Source organism: Biomphalaria glabrata, chromosome 1, assembly GCF_947242115.1.
Source record: "Biomphalaria glabrata chromosome 1, xgBioGlab47.1, whole genome shotgun sequence".
NCBI classification, from domain to species: domain Eukaryota; kingdom Metazoa; phylum Mollusca; class Gastropoda; family Planorbidae; genus Biomphalaria; species Biomphalaria glabrata.
Window position 1 is genome coordinate 22,887,454 of NC_074711.1, and position 24,091 is coordinate 22,911,544.

The window sequence follows — 24,091 nt, forward strand, 5'->3', positions numbered from 1 at the left end:
TTTCTTAAATGAAAAGATGAGCACAATGTGTTGCGAGATACGGAGAGTTCAATTAGTTACTAACTACTATTTCAAATGTATTTCAACGCTGCCAGGAGCAAAATTCATTGAAGGTGAAACAAAATTCACTACAGTCTCTTAAAAGTCTCCACAGCAAATCTCATGATTGGCAGGTCTGCAGCCAGGGCCGGTCCTAGCTATGGGCCCTATCCGAAACGGATTGCGCGGGGCCCAGTCTGGGTAGGGATAAGCATAGAGTCAAAATTAAGATTTTGTAATAGAAAATACATTCGTTTTTATAATGCCGTTTTTATGGCGCGTAAAATTGGCACACCAAAATGAAGCTTTTTTTTTTTCGGCAGATTTTTATGAGTTTTCAGTAGATGTCCTTGACCTTTTGGTCTATTTTGGAATTGCAGGAGATTTCTAGGAGCCCATGGAATACCTGCCCTATTCTATATAAGTTTGAAGATAAGTTACACCTAGACTTAGCGCGGGGCCGATGAAAGTGCGGGGCCCACTGCGAATGCATAGGTTGCAGCGGCCTAAGTCCGGCCCTGTCTGCAGCAGTACCGCCCTCTGACAAATTAATGATAATTTTCCTGGGAATGTTCAGGGTCACGAAGATGTCTGCGAGGTCAGTTGTCCCCACACCTTTAGCTAATTTAGCTATTAGGAATATTGTCATTTTATTGAGCTTCTGGAGGGAAGCGCGGTCGAGAGGCAAAGTGACCTTGAACTTGGCTTGGCTACCTAGGGCAGAGTTGTGTTTACTGAGCGCCTGAAGGCAGCACGGAATAACCTTCTCATAGATACCCCCCTCCCCCCACTGGTCCACAACTGAGATTGGACCAAAGCGCTCTGAGCATGCTATAAGCATGAAAGTAGCGCTATATAAAAGCCATAATTTATTTATTTAGTTCTACATTCGCTGAATTTCCAAGTTAAGGTTTTCCTATTTTGTTCGGGTCTCATTTTCCTTGTTTTGTTTTCATGTTATGGCAATGTCGATAATTATTGCCGACTTTTCATGTTATCACTCAAAAGTAGATCCTGTCAATGGAAGCCAACTGTCTGTTAATACAAAGTGAACAGACGTTGCCAGTACCTCAGGACTGTCACTAACAGATGCACTGCTGGAGAAAGTTACTACAATTAACTATAATACATACCATATACTATAATATATATATATAGACATATATTTGTAAGATACTCTGACTCTTGCTCTGACTCTTGCTCTGACTCTTGCTACATCGTTCCGAGCTGAAGAGAAACAACTTAGCTACTGAACAGCCTCGACTGCAATGTGACCCACGACTTTGTCAGCAGTACATCAATAGTAAAGACATTCCAGTTGCACTTTCTGTATGCGTGTTACTGACAGTTTCGGTGTGTATATTTCTCTGTGTGTGTGTGTTTCTGTGTCTGGTAAAATACTAGAGCTCATGACATCAAGATTCTATTATAGTTTAAACCCACACACACAACAACATTGGAGACCCTGGACCTCACGCGTGTCACGTGGCTTCACGTCATACGCAATGTGAACAGAAAGGGCCGGATAGCAGCTCGTCATCGACAGGAACAGGGCCGGATGGCAGCACGTCATCGGCAGGAACAGGGCCGGATGGCAGCACGTCATCGGCAGGATCAGGGCCGGGTTTAAGTAAGTACACTTTGTCGAAGGCTTTGATATGAATGAAACTAATTCTATCTAAAAGCATGTGATAGTTAATATGCACATTTGTTTGAGTTTGTGGAAGTTGGTAGTCAAACTGTCCTAAATCCGGAGCTGTATTGACTTATTCCGAGCATGCTACAATAGTACACTTATTAATTACGACTTTTTTTCCAGCCGTAAAAATAAAACAAAAATAATAAAAAAAAATAATCAAGTTTCTGACCCGACGAAATTCGATATATTTTTTATCTCATTTATAGAGGCCCTCTCTTGTGGAAGTCCCGAAGCTGTAGCCCCCTCCTGCCCTCCCTTAAATCCGGCCCTGGTCAGGACTGTGGGCTTTAGTTATGTGGAGTACTGAATTATTAATATTATTCTTTTCTACCACATACTGGCCAACTCCTAGACTGCTATTCGTTTACCTGAGTCCTAGTGTACTAGAGTGTGTCGGAAACATTTCATTCTTATTATTATTACAAAACAAGGTAACAAAGACAGTTTGTGTGGAAACACAAACTCAAAATCGGCCCCCGAAGTGGTCCAACCAGGCAGGTAAAAAGGCAGGTATCAATATTTTCAGAAAGAACATCAGAATTAAATTCTTTCAAGGACAAATGACAGAGAAGAATGAAGAAAGAAGGTTGACATCTTGTGTTGTACCGCAGTGGTCTAGCAGACCAAAGGATAAGTGAAAATGAATGTGAAGTTCAATGTGAACCTGGCCTAACTGATGTCTTATAATGAATATCTAATTAATCTAATTGTTTTGTAAAGGGTCAATCTCTTATTGAAATCCTAAAAAAAAAATTAAAAAAAATCCTTTAGTTATGTGTTTTATGTCTCCGGTTTAGTACTGTAGTTCACGTGATAATATGAAAACCTACTAATTAATTGTTGTTTTAAATTATGCCCAACTTATATGCATACTAAATAGATTTTTTTCTATTATAAAAAACTATACATTATATAGTGTAGAATGTAGTAGTTAGTAGGACAGAACTTCCACAACGTAGCAATACAAATGTAAAAAAAAGTCTAAAACCATTTGCATAAATGTGTTGAAAATATGGTAAGTCAATATTCCCCCTACCAAAGAGCCTCCTATGCTTGTTATTATTAATAGTGAATAGTTGTAAAAGTGGTGTATTTTTATGAAAAAAAAAACTGCTTGCATAAGTGATTTTAAAAAATTGATTTTTCGCTTTCAGAAAAGAAAAAAAAGAAGCCGTCGCATCAGAACTTTGAATGGACTAAAATATTATGATGTCGGATTTTTACTATCTTTTCTAGTTTACGAAATGTAAACGGGACGGACAGACGGATAGACATTTCACACAAAACTAATAGCGTATTTTCCCCTTTCGGGGGCGCTAAAAAAAAGGTTCTGGCTCGAAATTTATTAAAGGGAAACGAAATTCATTGTAGTCTCCCCCATAAGAGAGAGTGATTTTACTAGGCTATTGCAGGTCTGCAGCAGTACTGCCCCTTGACAAGTAATGAAAATCTTACAAGGAATGCTAAGTTCACGAAGATGTCTACAAGGTCATTAGTAATTACCTCCTCGGCTCATATCAAAGCTGGGAATAAAACTAAAGCTTGTCTTCGAGTCCAAAGATTAAATGAGGAGTGACGTAGTTCACGTGGGTACACATGCCCAGGCTGCGAACTACACACTACACATTTTGACACATCCAGAGCAGACATTACCATTAACCGCCGGTGGTCGATTTAGTTTTTCTTTTCTGTATTCCGCAGTGGATTTTCTTTTGGTTTCAAATGTATCCCGTGGCCTGTGAGCTCCAGCTGTCTCGTTCTGAAGCTAGGTGGATTCTTCCATGTCAGCTAATGCAACTTGGCACCTAAGCTGGTCTTATAAGCACAGAGGAAATGCTCCCGTCGCCTCGGCGTGGCACCTCCGTGGAAACGTCCGCCCGGGGAAGCGGAAAGGCCAAGAACGAGAGCAAACATGGCTCCCAGTGAGCTACCACACAGATATGCTCTAGCGAGTGTACCTGCACGTGGTGGGGAAGTGAGAAAGGCTTACTACCCAGTCCGAAACCCATTGCGTCGTTCCCCTACGGGGGTCATACAGGTGGTGATGTCTCCCCCACGAGGGCAATGGTACATTATATGAATATGGAGGGCCCCCCATGGGCTCGACCTCCGGCCTCGCATGGGTCGGTGGAACCCATTGCGTTGGCTTAAGGTACCCTGACCCATGACCGAACGGATGTGATTAAATGATCATCTCGTTGACGGGGTCCCCAGACAGAGGGATTTGTGAAGAACCTATTACCACGGGATAAAATCCTTTCCAGGGTCACAAGGTCCATAAAAGGGATCATCTCGAACCTGACGTGGACATCTATACGGTCTTACAAGCGTTTTCGACGCACCTTTGTTACGCCGACCACATTTCAGCTCACCCAAAAAAAAAAAACTGCCTTTGACATACGTTCGTCACCCATACGGGATTAGTGCCCTGCTCAGCGTAATTGTCGGACTATAAGAAGTCCCTCTATACTGATCATACCGGCAATAGCAAGAGCATCGCTGTTTGTAGTGCGGTCTTGCCACCGTATGTCCCATGGAGCGCAAACATCTACGGTGAAAGCGCTCAAAGAAGTCTTAACTGCTATCTTTACAAGAGCAATGTCTCAAATCCATATACAACTTTGGAATATTATACTTTTATTTGACCTCCACTATCGCCTAATCTTAATCCTATTTTGTTCTTTTGTCATTATTATTTTCAATATTAGCAATTTTAGCAAAGACCAGGGTCACTTATTAGTGGTCTATTTGTTTTATTTCCATATTCAACTTACATTCCGAAGATGAACGGGTTCTTTTAATAATAAAAAGTTATGTTTGTGATTAAATCTATTTGGTTTCATTTTTTAATAATTATTTAAAAAGTTCTACCGGAACATTCAAATGAAAACTATAGTGACATTTCCCAGCCTATCTTGTCAAAGTAGCCGCCGCATAACAGACTAGACTCTAGATACATCCATGTTTACAAATACTATGGCTATTTTTTGTATTGGTCTCCAAGGCCACACACAGGTTGTCATCAATTCCCGAGTAGGCGAGCCAGACTGATTGATGAAACCATGATACAATGTAAAGTAAGGAAATCACGGTCTTTGCTAATAATAGACATAAAAAGTATCTTATCATGTTATCATGTCTTATCTTATAAAGTACAGACGTACCTTCGAAACAGAAAATTATTTCGTATCCATAGACACACACATATCATATATATATCCTTCTTCTCTAGTGCTATTATAGCACAAAATGAGTTGCCTGAGCTAGCCAGGAAAACCAGTGACATGGCAGAATTAAAGTCATTGGTTAACATGCATGACTAGATGCATGACGCGTAGGACGTAATCATCTTCTTTTTTGAAGTAACATCTGTATTATAGAAGAGAATATATATATATATGTATATATATATATATTATATATATATATATATATATATATATATATATATATATATATATATATAGATAGTTAGATAGATAGATAGATAGATGTGTGTGTGTGTGATGTTAGTATCAATAGACATATGTATCCATGTATTAATCTAGTCGTGCAGGTTAAAAGGAGAGTTAAACTCTTCCAAGACATTGGTTTTTATGGCTGATGCAGGCAACCCGTTTCATGCCTAGCGACATTAGAGAAGAAGTAGCACGGGGTAATAAGAAGAAAGAGAGTCTGTTTTAGAATTGGGTTTAGCTAAGTCTATTCAATGTTGACGGAAACACACGAAGCCCTCGTTGTAGCTATATAGACCTAGATCCTAGATGTAATAATGTTTACGAGGACACAAAAGATACAGGACCTAGCTACACAGTCTTTGACGTTGAACTAATATTGTTTGGACAAAGAATATTTCATGCCATGCACTTTGGCGAAGAATTTCCATGTTATTAATGTGCTAGCTACTTTCAGCTAAGTTGAAACATATAAACATAATAAATGAAAAACTGTCACGGAATCCCCATATTGATGAAACTATAAAAAAATCAAAACAAAGCATTAGGGTTTATGAAATTTCTATAAATCAAATAAGAACATACAATTAAAATGTTATTTAACCTTGGTTAGGCCAATAATAGAATATGCATCCTCTGTTTGGGACCCCTCAACTCAAGAAAACATTAAGAAACTGGAACAGACACAAAATAGAGCAGTGAGATTCATAACAAACTAAACAAACGAATATTCACATTTGACTAGAATAACACCTTTAGACGCAAAAATAAAGTAGCAATTATACATAAAACACTGAACCATAATTTTCAAATACAAAAACAAAATCTACTAAAATACTCAGAAAGACACAAATATAAAGGCACACTCCTAGTTCCATAGGCTAGGACAAATCTGTACAAATGCTCTTTCTTCCCTAGTGCTATTAGAGCATGGAATGGGTTGCCTGAGCTAGCCAGGAAAACCAGTGACTTAGCAGAATTAAAGTCATTGGTTAATATGCATGACTAAATGCATGACGCGTAGGACGTAATCATCTTCTTTTTTGAAGTAACGTCTGTATTATATAAGATAAGAAGATAAGATAGGCTAAACCTATACCCAGTTTTTAAATGCTCCCCCCTCCCTCCTTGATTTGTTGAGCAGTAGGGCGGTGTCTACATTGACAAGCGTACTTACACTACCCCCAGAAGACTGCCCTCCTTTGTTCTCCTACAGACTCTTCTCATTTTAGGAGCAAAAGGAACGTAGCAAGTGGGCTCTAACTGGGGTCTCCCTAAGCCGAGCTACCCTCTAGCTAACTTGCACTTATTCTACCAAAGCGCTATATGGAGTCTTTGTTTCTATTTATAGCTGCGCGAGACTTCCTTAGTCTTTCTGAGTTCAAGGAGAATGTTAACGGAGATCATAAGTGAACATGTGTCTCCGGAGATGGTAAGTACACATTTTGATCTTCTGTCTCCGGAAATGGTAAGTACACATTTTGATCTTCTGTCTCCGGAAATGGTAAGTACACATTTTGATCTTCTGTCTCCGGAAATGGTAAGTACACATTTTGATCTTCTGTCTCCGGAGATGGTAAGTACACATTTTGATCTTCTGTCTCCGGAAATGGGAAGTACACATTTTGATCTTCTGTCTCCGGAAATGGTAAGTACACATTTTGATCTTCTGTCTCCGGAAATGGTAAGTACACATTTTGATCTTCTGTCTCCGGAAATGGTAAGTACACATTTTGATCTTCTGTCTCCGGAAATGGTAAGTACACATTTTGATCTTCTGTCTACATATATGTATATATATAAATGTTCATTTTATTAAGTATTTAAAAAGAATGTTATGAATCTATGTTTTGTTTGTGTGTTCAGGGCTAATGAGAGGCGGGGGCTACTGACCAGGGGACTCCACAATAAAGAAGCACCACCATTGAGAAAAATTCCATATTTTGACGGGTCGACAAGTTTACTTTCTGTTTTTTTCCCCTCATTTTCCCAGAGACTACTTGAAATCTTACAGTTGACTACACTGTCGTGGCTACAAACTGTCCACTTCTAGTGTTGCTTATTCCGTACAATAGGAGCTCCGGAGTTCCTATATTGAGTAAAACCCAAAAATGTAAAAAAGAAAAAAAAATTGCGTTATGTTTTATTTTTGTAAAGAACAATAGTTCTTGTTGTCCATTAGATTTGGTAGTCACGTTTGTTGGGTTATTATTGCTACGTCTTTACCATTAAAATGAGTGTGTGGTTTTGAATAATGTCCAAAAACAAAATGAAACATTAACAGATACCAAACAAAATAATTAATTACCAATAGTTAATGACTAATTGTTTTTTTTTTATTGATTCTTGTGATGTCACATAAATAATAATTGTGCCAAATTTCAGCTTGATACGAGATTGGGTGTTGGGGAAATAACGAATATACAAATGTTTACTAGACAGACAGACAGACAGACAGAGTGAGTTGAGATAAGCTTTGTACCAGACAGACAGAGTGAGTTGAGATAAGCTTTGTACCAGACAGACAGAGTGAGTTGAGATAAGCTTTGTACCAGACAGACAGAGTGAGTTGAGATAAGCTTTGTACCAGACAGACAGAGTGAGTTGATATAAGCTTTGTACCAGACAGACAGAGTGAGTTGAGATAAGCTTTGTACCAGACAGACAGAGTGAGTTGAGATAAGCTTTGTACCAGACAGACAGAGTGAGTTGAGATAAGCTTTGTACCAGACAGACAGAGTGAGTTGAGATAAGCTTTGTACCAGACAGACAGAGTGAGTTGATATAAGCTTTGTACCAGACAGACAGAGTGAGTTGAGATAAGCTTTGTACCAGACAGACAGAGTGAGTTGAGATAAGCTTTGTACCAGACAGACAGAGTGAGTTGAGATAAGCTTTGTACCAGACAGACAGAGTGAGTTGAGATAAGCTTTGTACCAGACAGACAGAGTGAGTTGAGATAAGCTTTGTACCAGACAGACAGAGTGAGTTGAGATAAGCTTTGTACCAGACAGACAGAGTGAGTTGAGATAAGCTTTGTACCAGACAGACAGAGTGAGTTGAGATAAGCTTTGTACCAGACAGACAGAGTGAGTTGAGATAAGCTTTGTACCAGACAGACAGAGTGAGTTGAGATAAGCTTTGTACCAGACAGACAGAGTGAGTTGATATAAGCTTTGTACCAGACAGACAGAGTGAGTTGATATAAGCTTTGTACCAGACAGACAGAGTGAGTTGAGATAAGCTTTGTACCAGACAGACAGAGTGAGTTGAGATAAGCTTTGTACCAGACAGACAGAGTGAGTTGAGATAAGCTTTGTACCAGACAGACAGAGTGAGTTGATATAAGCTTTGTACCAGACAGACAGAGTGAGTTGAGATAAGCTTTGTACCAGACAGACAGAGTGAGTTGAGATAAGCTTTGTACCAGACAGACAGAGTGAGTTGATATAAGCTTTGTACCAGACAGACAGAGTGAGTTGAGATAAGCTTTGTACCAGACAGACAGAGTGAGTTGATATAAGCTTTGTACCAGACAGACAGAGTGAGTTGATATAAGCTTTGTACCAGACAGACAGAGTGAGTTGAGATAAGCTTTGTACCAGACAGACAGAGTGAGTTGAGATAAGCTTTGTACCAGACAGACAGAGTGAGTTGAGATAAGCTTTGTACCAGACAGACAGAGTGAGTTGATATAAGCTTTGTACCAGACAGACAGAGTGAGTTGAGATAAGCTTTGTACCAGACAGACAGAGTGAGTTGAGATAAGCTTTGTACCAGACAGACAGAGTGAGTTGAGATAAGCTTTGTACCAGACAGACAGAGTGAGCCTCAGTGAGCTGGTATTGGCTTTCTAATGATTGAAATATGGGTATAGATATTCATACACATTCTAACCCTTAACATTTATTTTTTTACATGATACCATGAGAATTGTAAATTAAACAGATGCTAATTAAATATTTTCAAGTTTGCTTTTGGGTGGGTGACATTTTTTTGTTTCATCATCCGTAGACCTCTCTTTATCTTGAAACACACACGATAACAAACTAAAGCAGTACTTGAAGTCTAGGCTAGATTACGTAGCAGACGTCAGTCAGACTTAACAGAGTGAGAGAGAGAAGAGAACACACAAGCTCTACGAATGTAGTGCTAAGACTATAGTGTACACATTGCTTGCGACAGAGTCCTTCACTAATTTCTCATTTGTTGTAGATCTACACCATTTACTTCTTAACCCTGATCGTGGCCTTGATTCTGGTCATCTTCATGAGATATCTATGGCTGTTGTGTTACACCAAGACAGAAGAAGTGCAGCTCACCTGCAGGAAAAAGACCGCCAGAGTGGCTCCTATTCTGGTAAGTCTTAACAACAGGTCCATTTGGTTTGTCTGTGTGTGTCTTGAGTTCAAAATGAAGTTTGAGTCAAAACAAAGGAACCAAAATAAGCCAAAGATAAAACACAAAACTTGTACATGAGTGGTGCAATGAGAGAAAGAGAGAGAGAGAGGACGAAATAGAGACAGAGGGAGTGTGTGTGTGTGTGAGAGAGAGAGAGAGAGAGAGAGATAGGAGGAGAAAGAAACAGAGGGAGAGACTCTGGAAGAATTGATCTGACTGACTGACTAGAAAAATGATTTTACTGACTCACTGACTATTGAACTGATCTCACTGATTGACTGGTAGAACTGATCTATTTGACTGATGAACTGAATGACTGATTGAATGGTAGAACTGATCTATTTGACTGATGAACTGAATGACTGATTGACTGGTAGATCTACTCTAACTGACTGACTGGTGAAATAGGACTTTACAAAAAGAAAGCAGCCAATTGAATCCTATGACCAATGTTCACCCGCATTATATTTTCGAGTCATTTTACGTCTGCAATTTGTTGACCATTCCTTCTATTAGCTTGCAATCTCTTCATTGGTGCACACTGGACGAGTACTTCAAAAACGTCCTCACGATTCCCCCTAGAAATCTTTGGGGAAAAAATAGTGAACGGCAAAATAGTACCAAGAAAATAGCGACGACAAAATAGCGATGACAAAATAGCGATGACAAAATAGCGATGACAAAATAATGCCAATATTTATTATTATATTTTGTCTTTATTTAAAAGAAATACTGTATAAGATAAATATATAAACATAATAGAAAACAATTTATACTAGGCAATGTTTGATTCACCTATAGGTAACATAAATTACAGCTTGCCTCCCCCTGAATCGGTGACGTGGACATTTTCAATCATTTTAAAGAAAGAGCAATGGAAAAATTGCCTTGAAAAAAAAAAAGGGGGGGGGGCATATCCCCAAAGGCTTAGGGCCTTTTAATAGGCAAAGAAGAACAAATTAAATAAATAAATATATATATATATATCATACTTGCAGTACACACCGGCTATGCCCGTTGATTTCTTCCTAAGTTTATTATGGCTGAAAACCCCCTCCCCCTTTTTTTCTTTCTTTTACTAATTGTAATAAACGGGCCACATTTTAACGATCAACCTTAGCCGACACTTTGTTTAGCCCGTGAAGTAGTGTATTTGTTACAACACTGTGGACTTTTGGGGAAATACCGAAAATAAAATACAAACGTCATATAGAAAGCTTGAGTTTTATAATTTTTTATTTTTTTTGCGAATACCAGGCGTCAGGTTGCAAGTACCAGGCATCAGGTTGCAAGTACCAGGCGTCAGGTTGCAAATACCAGGCGTCAGGTTGCAAATACCAGGCGTCAGGTTGCAAATACCTGGAGTCAGGTTGCAAATACCAGGCGTCAGGTTGCAAGTACCAGGGGTCAGGTTGCAAGTACCAGGCGTTAGGTTGCAAGTCAAATCGGGTTCTTAGTGAGCGTCTAGGACGTAGAAGAAACCTGTGTACGACATGCGGAGAAGTTGGACAGTTTAAAAGATCTCGTGATCAATCAGTGATTCAGTGGTACTTTAGAAATATATCATAGAGTTACTTCTATTTCAATGTGTAGCACACTTAGGCCTATCATTATATGGCAAGGCCACACAAAGCCTCTCCCTGTGGTCCCAATAGTTCAAACAATTTAATTTTTAACACAAATATGCATATAAAATGATTAGAAAATATGGGAAATAAGGTTCTAATTGTTCAAGTACTACATTTCTTTCTTCACAACTACCACATGCTTGACATCTAGAGGGTACGGGGATATCCTGTCCAGGGCCTTCACTTGCTACAAGCCGGTACTGATTATTTGTGGCGTGCTATTTCGTCCAGAAATTTCAAGCTACTTTGTCGGCGCTATTATGTCATTCGCTATTTAGTCGTTACTATTTTATCGGTGCTTTTTTGTTGTTCGCTATTTTGTAACAATTGAGAACATATCTTCACTAACTAGATTATTGTATTTTTTTTTTCTTTTTCTTTTGAGTAGACTCCATTACCAATAGACTTCAGATTCTTCAAGTACTCTTATGAAATCTACGAGTCCCAGACAGAGGTCATGCAGTCCAGCTCGGCTATCGTCATCCACTATTTTCAACATGTCTTGTACATGTGTAACTGGTCTAGCGTCAGGAAGATTTGGCGATTGATGAAGAGTATTTGTTTACGCAGGCAAGTTTCTGGTTGGACAGTGAGTTTCAAATAAAATATATTTGAATGAACTATTGGAAAAGTTAAACTTAAAAAAAAGAAAAACGGATGATGTGTTTAAGAGAATGGACAGCTGTCTAGTGGTGTGCTATACATCCAGTGGCGTAGCCCCCCTGGCGTGAAGGGGTTCAATGAACCCAGGCCAACCACCATAGAGGCCAACAGCCGTGAGTGTAGCACCCATAGCGCGTAGGGGTTTCATTGTGCTTCGGCACATGGGCCGTGACCAATTAGGGACCACGTGAGCCCTTGGGGGTAACACCAAAGTAAAAAAAAAAAATGTACTTTTGTAAAAGCCGATGAACATCCTATCCCAATATTGTTTCGTTATCTCTGAAGACGGAACACCCAAAGAGAAAGAAACCAGAGCGTCATTTCTAGATCGTAGATTCTCATATTTGTCAGAAACCAGAAGTCTGCAGAATTGGCTAAATAAATACTGCAATTAATAAAAAAATCCCCATTTATCTTCAAATAAATGGCGAGGCCATGATATGATGGTGCTTGCCATATGAGTGGACAGAAGGCCTACAATAATCTTCAAGAATCGCTTCATCAAAAGCAATTTTAGCAAAAGCAATTTTAGCAAAAGCATTCTATTGCGCATATTGTTCACATATGAACTTAAATTTGGCCTTAAATGATTCTGACAGCTATGTTCAAGAAGTTGCAGATTTTTTGACTTACTACAAAACGTTTATGAGTATTTTTGCTCACAACATATCAAGGGTGACCCGACAAAATAGCGCGGACAGAATAGCGTAGACAAAATAGCGCGGAAATATTTTTTTTTTCAGTCATTTTGCAGGAAACACTTTAGATATCTTAAACTATAACATATTGGTCAACCTTTGCAGTCGTCAATCCCGAGTCCCTCTGCCCGTAACAGTTGGTCAGCAGAGCGGTCATTTTAAAAGTTGCGATTGATTAAAACAAAAGTATTTTAGAAGTTGTATGAAGCAGAGCAGGTTTCTGACTTTGTAACTGAGATAGCAAGAAAAATGAAATTTTAATAAATACATTTTAGACCTATTTACTGTCAACTGATAGACATAGAACTAGATTAATTTTTTTTTTAACATTGATATACTTTGGAATGTAAATTTATATGGAAAAATGTACTCTTAAAACATTGTTTCAAGTCACTATTCATTGTACGTAATAATAGCTGAAGAAAACGTAATGACAATGTTATTGACAAAAAAAAGGTACACAGCTGGACTGCTTGACTGATCTTTTGACACACTTACCGATACACAGACTACACAATTTTTCTTGTCGGACAGTAAATATGTCTTATTAGGGGGGGGGGGGGGGGCAACCAACACATTCTTGAACCCTGGCCCACGGATACCTTGCTACGCCACTGAGTGTAATATAGATCTAGACCCCACAAACGAGTGTAATATAAACAGGGGCGGACTGGATGTCAAAATCGGCCCAGGCATTTCTATACACTACAGCCCATAAATTGTCTATCATATGATGGGCCTCCAATTATAGGCCTATCTGTTCTCAAAATCATTATGTTATTTTTTTTATAATGTATCGATAACTGTATGCATCCTCTATATCTTTATAAGAAATAAAGACCTTATGTTGCTTTTGAATCGCTATGTTTGAAGGCCCTAAAAGGATGAAGGCTACTAAGAGCACTGTCTACGGATGTAGGCAATGACATTATTTTTGAAAATGTGTGAGATTAAATTAGTATTATAATCTGTAAAAGATGTTTTTAACATGACGCTCGTATAGCCCCTTATACATGAGAATATTATAAAACCTTTAACAATTTAATGCGTGCCATTCATGAGGCCCTTTTAGGCCCATTTGAGAACCGGCATTCGGGCATTTGCCCAAATGCTCATATAGCCAGTCCGCCCCTGAAAATAAGTCTAGACCCCACAAACGAGTGTAATATGGATCTAGACCCCACAGACTTTTGAAGTAAAGATTCCTCGGCAGTGTACACAAATGATAAGACGATATAGTTTTATTCCAATCTGTTTTATCTATGATTATTTTTATTTTTCTTAATGTAAAAGTATTTCTTAATTTAATATGTATGGCGTATCTACTTCCAAACCAAACTTCAATTAAAACACTTTAGAGATTTTGTTTTGTCTTTCAGTTTGATTTAAAAAAAAAATTTTTTTTGACATTTTTCAGCGGTAACGATATGGACATTTTGAAGGACCCAAAGTCTGTGATCGGTTCCGACGTAGAAATGAGATGTAACGACGAATTGGATGCATTTGGGAAAGTCCTTCATTTGTTCAATATAGATGCAGTACAAATACCAATAGTTCATGTTCCTGATTAGGTCCATGTATCAATTGACGTCATATTGTTTTTGGAATTAAGGGACAAGAACTCTACACAACAGGGGACAATATCTTCTCCACCATGGCATTGGCCATAGTTCCACCGACATTCTACTCATGGCGTAATCATCGTTACCCTAGCAACCAGACGTGGTAAAACGATGTTGGGCTTCCGACCATCTGTAGGAATTCGCTGAATCACGCTTCATTCAAGCTCCTCTAACTTACATTTCAGCATGTGACAACTTACGACGCAAAGAGCGACGTGAAGCTGACTCGAACTTGGGCTGGCATTGTGACCATTAGTTCTGGAGTATGCAAGACAAAACAATTCAAATTAAAGCTCTTTTGGCTGGGCTCCAGAAGAAGTCTATTCCCAACAACAACGACGCATTGTGTGCACCACGTTTTATGCACTGCAGACGAGAAATCTATCACTGCGTGTCTGTAAGACAATTCGTAAATAACATCAAAGGTATACAATGTCCAGGCATAACGTTAAGACACACACTTCGTTTGCCAAAAACGTGATGGCTACCCCCCTTGATACTAATTTCTTTGATTTTTTCTAAAGGATCTTTTGTCCCTGACCTAATAACCAGCAGGCTTTATATTTTAAACTCTGTTTTCAATCGGAGTTGTGGGCGGGGGCGGGAGAGGAAACAAAAATCGTTTATTTTTCAAATGTAAAACATTTGGAATGTCATTGACGCCGATCTCTCGCACTGAGGCGTTAAGCTTTTTCACTGAGGCGTTGTCCTAAAGGCCTTGCGCCGAAGCGTTGTACTTTAAGCTTTTTCACCGAGACGTTCTCCTGAAGCCATTGCACAGAGAATTCGCCATATTTACCTCAATAATCAATAGCCTCATATGTGATGTAATTTTCATTGATTTTATCAAGAGACTTTTTTTTTTTTTTACTTGTAACCATGGTAACCAAGACAAAATGTATAACGCTTACAATACTTTAAGGGAAAAAAAATGTGACATCAAGCACTGCTTATTTATCCCTGCTAACCATTTTGTCTATATACTTTATATAGCTATCATCTTGTCTATATACACAACATTTTATCTAGCTATCATCTTATCTATATACACAATTTATTTAGCTACCATCTTTTCTATATACACACACTTTTGTATTTAGCGAGAAAAGAAATACATTGTGCAATTAGAGAAAAGAAAATGTTTCTTCTGTCCATCTGACAATCAGAGCTCTGCAGCTGTTAAGATGAGCCCGATTGGGTTTTGATTTATTTTGATAGCAGTCGCAAAATTTCATATTTAGATAAATATTATTTTTCAAATAGAATATACTGAAGTTTTTGTTACCAGATTTTACACTTTTTACATCGATTCTTTACCTTTCTAGACTACATGTCAATGTTTAATTCTAGGCTACATGTCAATGTTTAGTTCTAGGCTACATGTCAATGTCTAGTTAGTTTGACGCAAAGGAAAACTTTGACAATAAATAATGGCACAAATTAAAAAAAATAAATGTATTTTTGAGGTGGTTGTCTGATTATGTGGTTTGCGTTTCGGACTGTCATTACTATGGTCCCCAGTTCGAGCTCTGCCCGCTGTCATCCCCCTAGGAAGTATGGACGAGGACACAATACTCTTTAGTTCTGCAGAACTGCCCGAAACAAAACACGTCTGTTAGTGTACATCAGTGGTCTCAAACATGTGGCCCGCGAAACAAATTTGTGTGGCCCGCGGCCACGTCTGCGATCAAAAGAATTAGATAAAACTTACAATGACCACATATAAGCCGTGAAATGATTTACAACTGCACAAATCAGTAAATGAGGTGTCCGCCCACTGCAAGCAAAGATTCTGTGAAGTCAGGCTTTGTTGTTAGCGAGATGGCATCACGACCAGTTTGTAAAAAAGTGTATGCTGCAGGTGTGTGAAATGATCTGCCCTGAGAAAAAGAAACTCTTCGAAGGCACGAGTTTGTCTGCGAACACAGTTGCAAGCAGGATCACCGAGTCAGCGACAAATGTTCAACAGCAACTGATTGCCGCTGCAAAAGACTTTGTAGTATATTCCATTGCACTGGAAGAGTCTACCGGTGGCTCTCGAACCACAGTTTTTCCTTGTTGCCACTCCGTTCGCAGTTGACGTGAAAAACGTTCCAGAGGAAGTCCAAATGGAACTACTGGACCTGCAGTGTGACACTGTTCTGAAGCAAAAATACGCTGATGTAGGTGTTCCAGATTTCTATCAGTTTCTTTCCAGAGAGAAGTTTCCAAACTTATTCTGCGCAGCTGCTAGAATTCTAGCGATGTTTGGGAGTACGTACGTTTATGAACAGTTTTTCTCCAGATTGAAGATCAACAAAACAGCATTACGATTAAGAATGACTGATGAGCCTCTGAGAGCAACCTTGCGGCTTGCCACTACACGCGACTTAAAGCCTAACGTTGATGGTCTGGTCTCTGCCAAACGCTCTCAGCTGAGTGGACAGAAACATGAGTGACGAGCCATCTGCAGTAGGCCTAGTAATTATAGTTGTTTTTTTAGGGGGAACTACAGTTTCTGCTTTTTAATTAGTGACAGAGACAACGTCAACTTATTTTAGTAAACTAAACTGCCTGTGCATGTAATGAACTACACTAAATGTAATTAATAATTATAAAAACTTTACTTTAGCATTTAACTGCAGTCTTTTTGTGGTGCGGCCCTCTGAATGATTGTTACTTTCCACTGTGGCCCACAGGCTAAAATGAGTTTGAGACCCCTGGTGTACATTGAAATGTAACTTAAGGAGGTGAAATGGAAAAGGTCTGAACTTGGCCAATAACATGTGTGTGTGTGTGGTAAAGTGAAGTCCCTCGCGCCAACCATAATCTAGCTAGCAACAGTGAACACTTCCATACCATAATAACGGTTTTCTTCGAGTCCGAAGAATAATGAGGAATACAGTATTTCCCGTGGCTACGCAGCCCTAGCTGTGACCTTCATATTTTGCCACTTCCAGGGCAAGCAAAACCATTGTCCGCCGATGGTCGATTAAGATATCCTTTAATCGATTCTTGCGACTTTCATACCATATACTTTTGACATACATACATACATACTTATCTAATTCGTTAAATAAAAAAATCAAACAAATAAGTTTTTTTTTTTTTTTAAAGAACTTAAGTTTATTTTTTTTTGTTGTTCAACTGACTATCTGTAAGTACAAGTCACCTCTTTACGTACAGTCAAATATGAATAAATTCATTCAATAACACCATTCTATGACCTAGAGTCCCAACATTGACAGGCTGTGTCAAATAGTGTCAGGACATCACGTAATTAAACATACAAAGAAATGACTAACAAGTTTCATCTCTAGCACTTGATACTTCTGAACACGTGTAGAGGCAAAATGTGTACACACTTTCGTCTTCTCACACACCAGAATTCAGTGGCAGTGTAGTTGGTGCAGTGTAGTTGGTGCAGGCGATTCAAATATAATTGGTGTCCGGCAAATGTCCTTTTTGTTTCATAGCAATGAATTCGAGAACAATTCAACGAAATAGTGACTAAGTAAACCAGTTGTAAACGTCTCGTGACCAGGTCAGGTGAGGTCATCTAAGATATGAGGCTGAAAACGTAGTGGGTGAGTAGTTGAAGGTCACATGTCTCAGGTCAAGATGGTGCTTATATGCATTTATGTTATGTGTGGGAGAAAGAGAGAGATGTGGGAGAAAGAGAGAGATGTGTGGGAGAAAAAGAGAGATGTGTGTGAGATAGAGAGCAATGTGTGGAAGAAAGAGAGATATGTGTGGGAGAAAGAGAGATGTGTGGGAGAAAGAGCAATGTGTGGGAGAAAGAGCAATGTGTGGGAGAAAGAGAGCAATGTGTGGGAGAAAGAGAGAGATGTTGGAGAAAGAGTGAGATGTGTGGGAGAAAGAGTGAGATGTGTGGGAGAAAGAGTGAGATGTGTGGGAGAAAGAGAGAGATTAGTGGGAGAAAGAGAGAGATGTGGGGGAGAAAGAGTGAGATGTGTGGGAGAAAGAGAGAGATTAGTGGGAGAAAGAGAGAGATGTGGGGGAGAAAGAGAGAGATTAGTGGGAGAAAGAGAGAGATTAGTGGGAGAAAGAAATGTGTGGGAGAAAGAGAGAGAGATGTGTGGGAGAAAGAGAGAGAGATGTGTGGGAGAAAGAGAGAGAGATGTGTGGGAGAAAGAGAGAGAGAGATGATGGTGAAGTGGAGAAAAAGGAAAGAGGGACAGAGAGACTAAAGGGCTGGTACGGGTGAAGTAATAAAAGTCACAGACAAGATAATGTTAACATAAAGTAACTGTCTCCAAACACATTAATAGATGAATCAATGGACACAATGATTCCTCACGCTAATACCACATTGAGATAACACAGAACTCTATACATGGGAAGTATCTGGTGAATGTTACACACAGACCAGCCAGGTCTTTAGTGACCATTGAATGAATGGATATCAATGTTCGTGTACCGGAAAGTCAAACTAATCAAACAATTCATGAACAACTTGGCCCGGGCCTACTGTGTCTCTACCATTCCCTGTAAGGAGATGTTGCATCGCTGGGGCTAGAAGAGAAAGAGTTCTTCAGTTTTAGTCCATAAAAACATTTGTTTCATGATTTTATTAAGATCGAAATTAATTAAGTTCTGATCAAATTAAAAAAAAATGTATATAGATAATTTCTGATCATATCAATCACTTAGTGGTCAGTATATTTTATAGACATTTCTAATCATAAACTATTTGTATTTATCTTTCTTCTTTTCAATTTTAAATCGTAAGGAATGGGAAAAAAACCGCTTTCCACAACATTGGTACCGTATAAGGCAGGAAAAAGTTGTATTGTGTTTTTTTCCTGTCGTTTCTTGGAAACCAAAGTAAATAAACATAAGGTTTGAGTTTCTCTGTTTCCAACGAGTCTTCCACCAGGTGTTGAACAGGTAGAACCAAGGTGAGCCACAGGGAAATGTGTTTAGACACAAGAGAGAGAGAGAGGCGAGGGAGATTAGATGAATAGAAGATGGATTCAATGGAGAGATAGTCTATGACAAGATAAAATGTATAGCTTTGTACACAATAGCAGCAATTAACGCAGAATAGTGAGGCACCAAGCAATTAGTGTACAGTGTATAGTGAACAGTGGTTCTAAAAACGTGTCAAGTCTCTCCTCTGTACAATGTACAAACAAATTATTTTGTAAAGCAACAATGAGTCATAATCAAAAAATAAATAACAATAATTTCACCTGTTCGACACAGTCTGGTGCATAATTAGATGTGTAGGCTAAATGTGATAGAAAGAAAAGATTGAAGTCATAGAAAGACTGAAGAAAACAGCAGAGCATGATGGGATGATTATGAGTAATAAGTTAAAATGTGTACACAGTTATGTACACAGGTAACACAGGGCAACACGATCTAGCGATGGAAGTGTACATTGATGTGTGTACAACAGATGATATGTACAATGCGTATGTATAATTAAAAACAAAAATCAAAATGTTATAATTTCACAAACAAACCTGGGGACACAATGTTTCCAACATTATATACATACAATTGTTGATTACATCACGCAGTATTTTCAACATCATACTAAGAAGTATTAGATACGTCTCTATATGCCAGTAGTTCAAGTACCATCACTTTATACAACTTAGATCTATATAGTTAACAAAAATGTCTTTGGAACAAGACAACGAACATGGAAAGACGGAGATTGAAGATCATCTATTCTTACCCTTTGAATAAGTACATAGCCACTTCATTTCGCTGGTGAGTACTGGATACTGTATATGTAACTAAGAGCATAGCCATTTATTTAGCGTTTGAGTACTGGTTACTGCATGTGTACATGTCATCTTACAGTTGTACAGCTGTGTACATATGTCCTCCTTGTCTTAACAAGATATTGACAGAATTTCCAAATCCTAAAAACTTGAAAGGTTGTTCCCCAAGAGAGGTAACCATAAACTGACATCACTAACCACAGAACTAAGCTTACATAAGTAAGTACCACAACGCAAACTAAGTGCCCCAATGATTGTGTATTGCTTGTATGATAAAGTGCCCCAATGATTGTGTCTTAGTTGGGTGAAGAACTGTCCGAATGATTGTGATTGTGTCTTAGTTGGATGACGAAGTGTCCGAATGATTGTGGTTGTGTCTTAGTTGGATGAAGGAGTGTCCGAATGATTGTGATTGTGTCTTAGTTGGATGACGAAGTGTCCGAATGATTGTGATTGTGTCTTGGTTGGATGACGAAGTGTCTGAATGATTGTGATTGTGTCTTGGTTGGATGACGAAGTGTCCGAATGATTGTGATTGTGTCTTGGTTGGATGACAAAGTGTCCGAATGATTGTGATTGTGTCTTAGTTGGATGAAGAAGTGTCCGAATGATTGTGGTTGTGTCTTAGTTGGATGAAGAAGTGTCCGAATGATTGTGATTGTGTCTTGGTTGGGTGAAGAAGTGTCCGAATGATTGTGATTGTGTATTGGCTGGATGAAGAAGTCCAGGTCAAGTGTTTGTGATTCATGCGGCCTACACAAAGCTAAGTTGTTAACCTTTAGATCAGATAGCCAGGCTCCACAGAGAGACGCCCCTGAAAAGTCCCAGCCACGGATAAGAAGTAAAGATAGAAGCACAGAGACCAATGACTTGAAGATTGTGTGGATTTACTCATAAGCGACACGGAGATTTGGGCTGCCGCAAAGCAATATAATACATCATCACAAGTATTGAAAGAGGATTGTATTATGGCGTTTTGAAGAGGAAACAAACAGTTCCATGTTCAGCCTCTAACAAGCCTGCTGCGTCGAAGTCAGAAAGTGTATAGAGATCAAATGGGGTGTTAAAGTAAAGATTGTCAGTTTCTATAGATAACGGTTAACAACCAACTTTTCCTAACTCATGTACCTGGTGTCATTACCTGGACTCACAGCAAACAGGTAGCCTATCACTTCGGATCACGAGTTAAATGCCACAACATCTGTACATGTAAGTCAACAAAAATATCACTTTGATAATAAACAGCTCGCTTAAAACAATGTTAGGACCACATAGGGTCATATAAATAGACCACTGTATTCACTAATCACACTGAGATTGAGTCTCACAGATTCACCAGTCTCACCGATGTTAAAGGCACATGTGTTCAAATACATCACAGACAATAAACAAAGAATTTAAAAAAAAAATTTAACTTAACAAAAAGTCAAATTTGGCCAAAACGGCATAACTGACCACTGGCTAGTCAATCTAAACCAAGAAAACTACAAAAACTGAAGCATCGATTTTGTATGGACTCTACCACATTGTCCAAACATTTGAAATAAACCTTCAACATGACATCAATATGTCCAGATTAGAGACCGTGTAGACTTGGACCATTTGGTTTTACTTATACAACTCATGAGCTGGAAATCGACACATTTAAAGACAAAGACTTCAAGTTTAAAGCTGATGACATTTAGAGTTTTGTATTATTGCCAATGACTCAACTTCTGACATTTTTTTTTTCACCTTAACTACGCGAAGATCACTGGACATTTCGAACACTAGGGTTCAATCTGTTCTGTTTTAAAACGTGTTTACTTCATTGTCAGTCTGTCGGGACATTCCGACCAATTGTCATTTCTTTCTTTTGCTAGATAAATCCAGAGGTGTGCCCCTGCTTTGGTAGTTGGAGACACAGTCACTGTCGCAGGACGGTGTCAGCTCTGTTAGGACAGAAGTGTCAGTCCTGTCTTCAGTGCCGGGTGACGTCACGTCCGTTGCCGGTGACGTCACGCTGGAAGCGTCGGATGGACTGCTGCTGATGTCCACAGTTATCTCCGCCATGGAGCGGGCCGAATGCGAATTTCGGGAATTCCCGTTTTTCTTGTCCGAGGCTGTCTTTTGCTCTTTGCACTTTTTACCAAGCTTTGTGGTTTTAGCGGGTGAGCGAGACACGAGATTTGTAAGAGAGTTATTACTTTGCGCGTGAGTGGCAATGTTTTGAGTGTGTGTGGTAATATTTGTAACCTTGTCTTGACAATGTCTTTTTTTCGGGCTGGACTCTTTGCTAGAGTTTTGTAAAGGTGAGTCGCTAGCGTTTTTACTGGCAGGACATTCCGTTTTAGTATTTTGTGGAATGAGTCCATTTTTTGGACTGGGGAAGACTACAGGACTGGCTGACGAGTCCAATGCTGTCTGACTTATTCTAGATTTTAATCCATGGACATTTGCAACTAGTTTGCCTCTAGAATTCACGCTTGAGGTGGTACAAGTTTCCCCTGAAGTGAACATATATGGGTCGTGCTTTGGTGTTATTGAGTCACCAGGACTTAAATGATCTGACTCAATATTTTGGCGGTTTGACTCAAAGCTGTTGTGGGTGACAGATTGATTCCCTGGAGAGGTCATGTCCAAAGCAGAGAGCTTCCGTTTTTTCCAATTCCTCTTCTCCATAGAATCACTCACGGTCAGCGATTTGCTATTTATTGCCCCTGCCTCACGGGATGGACTCTGATGGTCACAAGAGATTGACCGCTTGACCGAAGTGAACTTACGATGTCTCTGAAACTTTGGAATGTAGGTGGAGAAAATGCTGTCGTCATCAGCTGGATCACTGGAGAATGTGTTGTCAGAGCTGGTTTTGACTGGCGGAGTGGGACTTTTGTTTCCGAGGGTTAAAGAGGGCACAACTCCAGAACCATTGAAATAATTCCTTTCTTCATTACATTGTTTTTTTAAGAGATGGTCACTCTCAGATGACGTGTGAATAGAAGCTGGACAATCAACCGATGTCAGATAGAATGAGCTGGTGGGATTGTTAATTTGATGAACAGCTGTGTCGGACTGGTTAGTGGAGTGGAGTTTATCCAGCGCAAAAGTTTGGTCAACAGACTCACTTAGATTTCTTCCTGCTTTATCTTTCACTCTTATATAGGACTCTTGTTTCTCTGGCTCAGTCCATTTAGATGTCTCATTAGCAAGTGGTTGCGATCTGTCACGGCCAGATTGACCAAGTGAGTTTAATGAGGCTGGTTTGTCTGTTATAATCACGTTGTTCTGGTCATTACAAGTGACTTTAGAATAACTAGGAGTCAGTGACTCCAAACTTTCTGGCTTCCAGGATGATGATGGCGTCGCAGTTGGTTGGTTTACATCCTGAACAGGCTTCCAAGACAAAGGAATGTCAAGCTTCTGATGACTTTTCTTTTTGCTCTTGCTGAGGATGGACTGGACACTGTGAAGGAGGTGGGTCAGTTTAGAACGAGGCTCACATTGACCGGAGCCTTTGCCTTTGATTTCTGTGACTGCGTCCTTATGACTAAAGCAATCACTGCCTGAATTATTGTGATCAATGCCTGTTTCAGAATGATTGCTGACCTGATTAGAAGTGACAGTCACCACATTTTTCAGGTCAGCGCTGGCTGGCTTCGACTGAGTTCTGGATGGTGAGGAAGGAACTGATGCCTTCTTACTGACAGACTGTGTCGCTTTTTCAGGTGCTGTTTTCAATGGAGCTTGTCCCACTAGCTCTGCTGATCCTTTTGTGGACACAGATGGTGGTGAGGAAGTAACTGCAGAAGGTGTTAATACTGTGACAGGTGGTGCTATGGAGGTACAGGTGACCATGGGCGTCAGGACAGGTGGTGACAAATCAGGGGCATGCACATCTAAAACAGTTTGAACCAAGACAGTGGACTTTTTTCCCATGACCTCAGTCCTTGGCACCGACTGTGTGGAGTTATTTGATATGGTAGAAGCATGAGTGATAGGTGTGGATATTGCTTTGGGTAATGTCCTCTTCGACTTGGTCACTTTTGTATCTTCTGTAATTGTATAACAAATTCTCATGGGCCTTTCCTGGAGACAAACAAGCAAGATAAATTTCTTTACAAAATAAAAAGTGAATTTTTACTAAATTGATTTTATTAATCATTTTTTTT

At 39.3% G+C, this 24,091-nt stretch overlaps 2 protein-coding genes across 2 annotated transcripts in view; one reads left to right on the forward strand and one right to left on the reverse strand.

Annotated features, from left to right (window-relative positions):
- Nucleotides 1–4,615: 4,615 nt before the first annotated feature.
- On the forward strand, nucleotides 4,616–15,645 carry LOC129926232 (uncharacterized). Its single transcript, XM_056028811.1, has 5 exons — nucleotides 4,616–4,815; nucleotides 6,545–6,625; nucleotides 9,409–9,552; nucleotides 11,611–11,792; nucleotides 14,001–15,645. The coding sequence occupies exons 1-5, from the start codon at nucleotides 4,801–4,803 to the stop codon at nucleotides 14,152–14,154; spliced, it is 576 nt and encodes a 191-aa protein (XP_055884786.1). The 5' UTR covers nucleotides 4,616–4,800; the 3' UTR covers nucleotides 14,155–15,645.
- A 1,638-nt stretch (nucleotides 15,646–17,283) lies between these two features.
- Nucleotides 17,284–24,091, reverse strand: part of LOC106066601 (protein suppressor 2 of zeste-like) — a 56,225-nt gene continuing 49,417 nt past the window's right edge. Inside the window, exon 10 of the mRNA XM_013225672.2 lies at nucleotides 17,284–24,008. Coding sequence (XP_013081126.2) covers nucleotides 21,786–24,008 — 2,223 coding nt within the window. The 3' untranslated portion in view covers nucleotides 17,284–21,785. The remainder of the gene's footprint in view (nucleotides 24,009–24,091) is intronic.

Coding starts and splice junctions, on each gene's coding strand:
- LOC129926232 (XM_056028811.1), top strand. Junction 6,626..9,408: donor AACATGTGTCTCCGGAGATG/GTAAGTACACAT, acceptor CATTTGTTGTAG/ATCTACACCATTTACTTCTT. Junction 11,793..14,000: donor AAGAGTATTTGTTTACGCAG/GCAAGTTTCTGG, acceptor GACATTTTTCAG/CGGTAACGATATGGACATTT.